The 7114-nt window shown below is 42.1% G+C and overlaps 1 protein-coding gene across 1 annotated transcript; it reads right to left on the minus strand.

Moving 5' to 3' along the window:
- Positions 1–2227: 2227 nt before the first annotated feature.
- On the minus strand, positions 2228–4485 carry LOC124113761 (netrin receptor UNC5D-like). The gene is made up of 5 exons (XM_046474273.2): positions 4398–4485; positions 3467–3489; positions 2987–3166; positions 2568–2765; positions 2228–2459 (listed from the first exon to the last, which is right to left on the minus strand). Exons 1-5 carry the CDS (start codon positions 4457–4459, stop codon positions 2308–2310), a joined length of 615 nt encoding a protein of 204 aa, XP_046330229.1. The 5' UTR covers positions 4460–4485; the 3' UTR covers positions 2228–2307.
- Positions 4486–7114: the final 2629 nt, after the last annotated feature.

Raw genomic sequence — 7114 nt, forward strand, 5'->3', positions numbered from 1 at the left:
CTCTCGGATCCTTCAGCCAACTCAACAGACACTCCACAATGCCTTTACTGACGAGTGGAACATCCTTCCAAGGCAACAATCCTCACACCTATTTTGATCATCAGTGCGATGTTGCCAGGCTGTGATTTCATCACGTGGATCAAATAAGCTGCTGAGAGTCTGGACAGTAGATAGATAGATAGATAGGTAGATAGTTAGATAGATAGATAGATAGATAGATAGATAGATAGATAGATCACTTGCCAACTGTACACAAATTATAACATTATTGCATGTCGACAATGGAACATTCAGCTACTTCCTTTCCAGGTGAGAAGAAGTTGACATGAACCATGCCGAAACGTGTATGCCAAAACTGAACGGGAGAAGTAGTATACACCTGTTAAATGTAGACCTGTTAAATGTAGGTCATGATTTGAGCCTTGAGTGAGTGTTTGGGACCAGGAAAGGGGTTGACCTGAGCCTAGGCTCAAACCACTCTTGTGTGATACTTTAAGGGATTAATTTTAGCCTGCTGCCCCAGCCTGTACGCATGTTGTGACGTCACAATGTTTGGTATGACATCATTTTCATCTCACGTCATAACTGACCCTGTTCCCTCTGAGACTTCGAATGGCGGCCACAAGAGAGGTGTACTTGTCAGAGTAATATATATCACCGAAAATACTTTTGTCACTTGTGAACGCATAGTGGTAAATGGGATACGCGTGTCACTAGCTGGCATATGGGTGTGCTATCAGTCGCTGTCTTACTCCCCGTGGGAAGTTTGCACAAGAGATCCCGAGTAGATCCCGTCCACTTCCGTACTGACGTTCTGCCACGAAACATCTCTCCCTCACCATCTTCTCCTCCTGCTTAGTGTTGTACATGTACAGGTGTATCGGGCGAGGACTATGCTCATGCATCTATGTGTTGAACGTACATACCTACAGACAGGGTCAGACGGGGACATGGGACATCTCCTACCATCACATTACACTACCATAGCAACACACAAAGAAGTTCACCAGCCATATGAGAATAATACATTATTTGTCTTTCAGTGATAACGATATTGGTGGTATAGTTAAAAAATACAGTAAATAGTTCTCAGTCACTAATTTGAAATAATTCCTGTAACTGTTTTAGATGACTTAGCAGTTAATGTCCAACCCAAGGACATGTTTTCGAGCAGATTGAATGGATGGACTAGCAGTCACCTATCAAGACCGAATTCATCTAACCCGTACGTACACCCAAAGACCCGGTCCCATCTGTCAATACATGAATCCTGTAATTTACGGGAGAATGGTTCCCCAGTATTCCATGTTTGTCCTATGATATGACTACAGAGGGTCGTATGGTAAGGCTTAGCGATCCCAATGATGTGCAGCGTTACGACTGTTTTCAGCCACTGGCTTCCCAAGTTGAGACTCGACCTTCGTCAGTTACCGGCAGTCAGGATAAAGAGGACGGACACACGCTCTGTGAATGAGACCAGGGTGCGTTCTGGTCGAGTCAGCTAGCTGTAGTTGTGGTGGATACAGGTATTCTAATTCTAACATATATAAATATAGGTACACATATTCCCGCAATAATCTCACTGTCGACTGCAAGAATACGTGACACTACACCCGTAAGTATATGATATAAACTATGGTGGTATACCCTTTTCCCTTCAGTACTTGCATATTAGTAACCAATCTGAGGTACGACAGCGTCAGTGGATTGATAAACATTATGCTATTCCTAAGACAGTCCTCCACCATTCACTACCGCAACATACACCTTTAACGTTCCTTATAAGAAACGATTCAACAGTTACATGAAGTGGAATTAAATTCCTGGTTGTTATACGCCATTGTTTACCCTAACGTGAACGGCATATCCACCGAAGTTACGTTAAAATACAGTCAGCTTAACATTATGGAAATCTCAGTCACACAACCAGCGTTATGGCATGTTGCAAAAGAGTATCCACGTGTGTGTGTGTGTGTGTGTGTGTGTGTGTGTGTGTGTGTGTGTGTGTGTGTGTGTGTGTGTGTGTGTGTGCGAGCGCAGGTGGGGTTGTGTACACTGCTCTTGGACAGTACAGCCCCTACAGTCTGCCGAGATGGTGTGAGCAGGTATTGGATAGTATCACCGTGATTCCGTAGTGGCTTCAAGCAACACATCTAATGTTGGTCGTGTCCGCTAGTCGTGTCCGCTAATCGTGTTTGACTAAATCAGGCAACAAATCTCACACATCTTTTGACAGGAATGTTTATTTTATTACGGAATGTACATGCGCATGTGACATGATGTTAGCGGGACGTGTAATGTGACGTCTCAGTTGTCGAAGTTGCATGTCCAGATGCTGTCGTCCCAGACAAGACCCTTAGGACACTTCATGAGGTACGCAATGTAGTTCCCACACTGGTAGTAGCGACCTCTGTTGGTAGGATGGGGAAAGAACTTCACACGTCTGTCCGGGCAGTAACCTGTAACACACAACACGTATATCTGACATGGGTCATCACAATAGCCAACGCTTACTGTTCACTGTCCAACAGCCTGTTAGTAACAGCAGTTGTCCACAGGAATCTCACCTCTACATCCTTGTGTGTTGCACTCCGCTACTGCTTGCTCCACACTCTCGCCTTCACAGTCAACGCCGCCGTTCTCAGGTTCTGGGTTGTCACATGACCTGACACGTGACTGCTTGACCTTGCCCCCTCCACAAAACGCTGAGCACTCCCCGCCGTCACTTGCGGTCCATTCACCCCATTCACCCCATCCTCCATTCACTGTGAAGTACAGAAGCAGGTGATAAGTCAGACAACCAACCAATTACTACCATCGTTAACATACTACTTTATGTATTACCTCTCAACATGTATCAACCTTCCATTTTACCTTCCATTACAACGTTAGGCTTTCTATGACTCAACGCAAACGCAGCGGACAATGTACAAGATATGAACGTAGTTATACCACATGGCGTGGACAATGATTGGAATGTGAATACCCGGTATATGACAGCTGTCGGTGTTACAGGCCTGGGTGTACGTCTCCTTGCCCCCGTTGATTGGCTTACAGAACAGACCGCCCTGGCACTTCCTGGTTCTCACCACAGTCTGCGAGCCTCCCCCACAGCTAGCGCTGCACTCTCCCACACTCTCGCTCCACGAGGACCATTTGCCCCACACTGCAAACATTGCGAATATCAGGTCACGTGGGTAACCACCCATTTCTTAATTGTTAGAGATGAACTTCTTTTCAGTTTTTTGTGGACATTGTGAATTATAACGTTATTGCTTCTTTTGATGTGCTTATGAAAAACATCAGCAAGTGTTGGTAACTGAGATATGCTGCAATATGGAATCTACACAGCTGTTATCATCTTAACCAAACTATTGGCATTAATAAAGAATTAAGGACTACTTATTCATTCATTATTGTCGTGTGGAACCTTTTGGCGAGTAAATGGATTGAACATTGAACATACCGAAGTTTTGCTCAGGCTGGATTCTGAAAATGTCGAAAATGAAAACCAACTTAATGTTACAGTATGTGACAAGGTCAGGGCAGTGATGCAATAGAAGTATTCTCGAAACGGATCAGACAGATCTCTTTACTCGCATCCTAAGATTGGAGGAAGTTGGACGATATGTCCTCCACAATGGTAGAAGAACAATATACTTCTTTGACATATTCTGTGATATACATCATCATTGTTGGTTTGTTGTCGTTCCCAGATAAACAAGCTGACCTGTTAAATGAACAATATGTGAATGACAAGATAAGTTCAATGTGGTGTATATGATAGAGGGTTAGTGACCTACTTTAACGGGATATAAAGGTCCAAGTAAAAGCTACAGAGTTCTCTATCTGTGTTATGTCACTGTCAAGTACTCCACGGCCACTTCCACGGCAGGGCACACGACAGCCTTGTATAAAGTGAACAGTGACAATGTTCACCCCCACTCAAGCCACACGAACTGATGGCACATCTCGAGGTACATGCAGGTGGAGTTGCACGAGTATATGAACTACACTGGTACATTAGCGCTTTATAATTGTTCTACGCCTTGTCCAAATGAGAAACACCCATAGAACCAGAGCTGTTTTTTAAACAATAAATTGGAGTCAGTATAATTGTAATCCGAGCCATTAAACCAGTGGGTGACATCATGAGCACCGTCGGGTAACGGGGACATCAACCATTCATTGTCACAAAATATATTAATTCAGTCTGCTCTTTGTCAAGCATGGGACTGGATTATTTCCCCTTTGGAAAGTATATCTGAGTCTGTCTATCGTAAAACATCCCAATCCACAAAAAATTGGAAGCAAAACAGTATCGATGTGGCTTCAGGGGTATTAATAAATACGAATTGCCATATGATTTAACATGACCTACTCCGCACGCTACTTACGTTGTCCCAGAGACGACGGCAAGGACGGCCACGACTACCACTGCAACACACACAGTCTGCATCTTTTACAGTTGTGCCAGTCTACTAACCTCTGCTGTCTTTTATAGGAAATTTATCCAGTCTTTGAACTTTTAATATTATACTGTCGTAGAGGGGCACAAAGAAACATATTTACAGAACGTTTCGAAAAGAAATACATAATAAAGGGACAAGTACTTTAGAATGATATAAATTGAATAAGTTGATAAGTACAGCGTGACGTCAACGCACCTACCTTTGCAGTGTTTGCAGGCTGGTGGCTGCTTCATATGAGTTGTGATTGATGACATTGTACCTGTGCGCATATAAAAGGACTGCACTTGAATTATAAGTTGTTCATCAATCTTGCTACAAAAACGTGTATTGACTAATTGTTGAAAGGGTAATTTTGCAGCGTAAGTATGTTTGGTTTTAATTTGATCCTACTCATTTCCCCTTGATGTTTGTCCCACTTGAGAGTTACACATTCACAGTGAGTGTAGCTGGTGTACAGTGTCCACTTGTGTAATACCCTTAATCACAGAGTGACAGACGGATAGTTTATTTGAGTTTCACCTTCAGTGCAACAATTTATAAATAACGACACACACACAAGCCCCATATTCTGGAACTTCGAGAGACTGGAGTTCATCTTCCGCACCATCATACACATCCGAGAATTCCTTTCCTCGGTCGCTAGATATCCATACATCCAAATTCTGGGGAAATGGGAGCAATCAATTAGCGATCAATGCATAAGGAACATAACGCTGTGTTTGCTGTTAAATTTTATTTTTCTGAAATTAAATTCCGTGAAAATAGACGTCTTTTATGCTTATTTGGAATTGGTGAATTACCACTGATGGTAAATGTAGGTCGAACGATGTAACGGATTATGCACCCAAACCCAATGTGTATCCATCAGGAAATCGAAGATGACAATCATTTCTTACTAGTTTGTCCGTATTTTAGTTCCATAAGAAATGTATACCACGATACTATTTCAACAGCCCTAATGTAATCAAATAAGATAATTAATACTTATTAACTGTGCTACATATGTGTTAGAAGCTCTTGCTTTACATGGGCCTGTGGTCTTTCTACTGAAGAAACCAATGAAATAGATAACTTGTAACTCTCTGTTTTTAGTTTATGTTATTTAGGTATCGAAAGAAGTTTTAACATCTGAACGGAAGCTCCTACCATGGCAAAAATGTATCTATAGCGTCCCCTAGCTAGTACCCCGTTCCCTCGCATTACTTTTCGACTCTCCTCGCTACATACAGGGGGAACACGATAAAGTAGCGGGGGAACACTATAGTATAACGTTTGTTTGTTGTTGAACGCCACTGAACAATAAATCCAGCAATACGACGGTGGTCTGTAAATAATCGAGTCTGGACCACACAATCCAGTGATTGACATAATGAGCATCGATTTTCGCAATTGGGATACGATGACATGCATCAACCAAGTCAGCGAGCCTGACCACCCGATCCTGTTAGTCGCCTCTTACTACAACCCTGGGTTGCTGAAGACCAATTCTTCATGTCTTAGGCATAGGATCGAACACGATATTATTGCGTTGTTATCCTCGCGGAGTCTCAAAGTCGGAAAAATTAATCCAACTCAAGTCTAAATGATTTGGCACGTCCAGATTGTCTCAGCCCTGAAATTAAGCATTGGTCTGGGCTTCATTTGGATTTCACTTATTCTTTCCGAGATATATTTAAAGATAACTTTGTTTCTGGGAAACCTTTGTCTCGGGGACTTAATGGTAATCTAAGCGGCCCCATCAACTTGCAAGCCCGCGTGTGAGACGCCTTGTGTGAACAGGCTGACGTTACCAGCTTCCCAAAGCCCGACTTAGTGGTCAGGAGCACGGTGTGCCAGAACAAGCATGTAGCATTATGAGAATCAAGGAGTGGTCACATAGTTTTAATATACCTAACAACGTGAGATCGACACTTGCATACGCTGGTTGGGCAACAAACTAGATCATTCCTGTTTTCGTCTTTACGTTCATCATTCAAAGTGCAGTAAAAGGTCTTTTCATCTCTACATGTATATCATACTATACTATGCTTTCATATATTCGTGTTGTAGAAAATCGCCGACGAGCTGAAAGACGAGCCAGGATCACTGAAACCAGTGAAATGTGACGTCAGACAGGAGGAGGACATCTTGGCAATGTTCCAAAGCATTAAATCTGACCCTGACCTTGGAGGGGTGGACGTGTGTGTTAACAACGCCGCAGTGTTGATGGCATTGCAAAGAGTGTATGCACTACATGTATATCTACGGTGGCCCATTAGGGACATGGAGTCTATTTTTCCATATTTTGATATTTCATTTACATTTATCGTAACCTTTTGCATATTAACACGATTTGTCTTACAAATATGAGATACATCATGTGTAAAGAAGATATTGAATCGCTGAAAAACGAAACAGAATGTCAAAAACTAAAATGAAAATGTCAAAAACAAAAACGAAAATGTCAAAAACTAAACAGAAAATGTCAAAAACAAAAGCGAAAATTACGGTGGCCCATAAGGGACATGGAGTCTGTTTTTCCATATTTTGATATTTCACTTACATTTATCGTAACCTTTTGCAAATTAACACGATTTGTCTTACAAATATGTGATAAATCATGTGTAAAGAAGATATTGAATCGCTGAAAAACGAAACGAAAA

The sequence above is a fragment of the Haliotis rufescens genome, unplaced genomic scaffold, assembly GCF_023055435.1.
Source record: "Haliotis rufescens isolate VD_foot unplaced genomic scaffold, xgHalRufe1.0.p SCAF_8, whole genome shotgun sequence".
NCBI lineage: Eukaryota > Metazoa > Mollusca > Gastropoda > Lepetellida > Haliotidae > Haliotis > Haliotis rufescens.

Excerpts from the sequence above, each read along its gene's own strand:
- LOC124113761 (XM_046474273.2), bottom strand. The coding sequence starts at position 4,459 with ATGCAGACTGTGTGTGTTGCAGTGGTAGTCGTGGCCGTCCTTGCCGTC. Across the intron at positions 2,766-2,986 it reads CGACAGCTGTCATATACCGG|TGAATGGAGGATGGGGTGAA; the intron begins GTATTCACATTC and ends TGTACTTCACAG. Across the intron at positions 2,460-2,567 it reads CAACACACAAGGATGTAGAG|GTTACTGCCCGGACAGACGT; the intron begins GTGAGATTCCTG and ends TGTGTGTTACAG.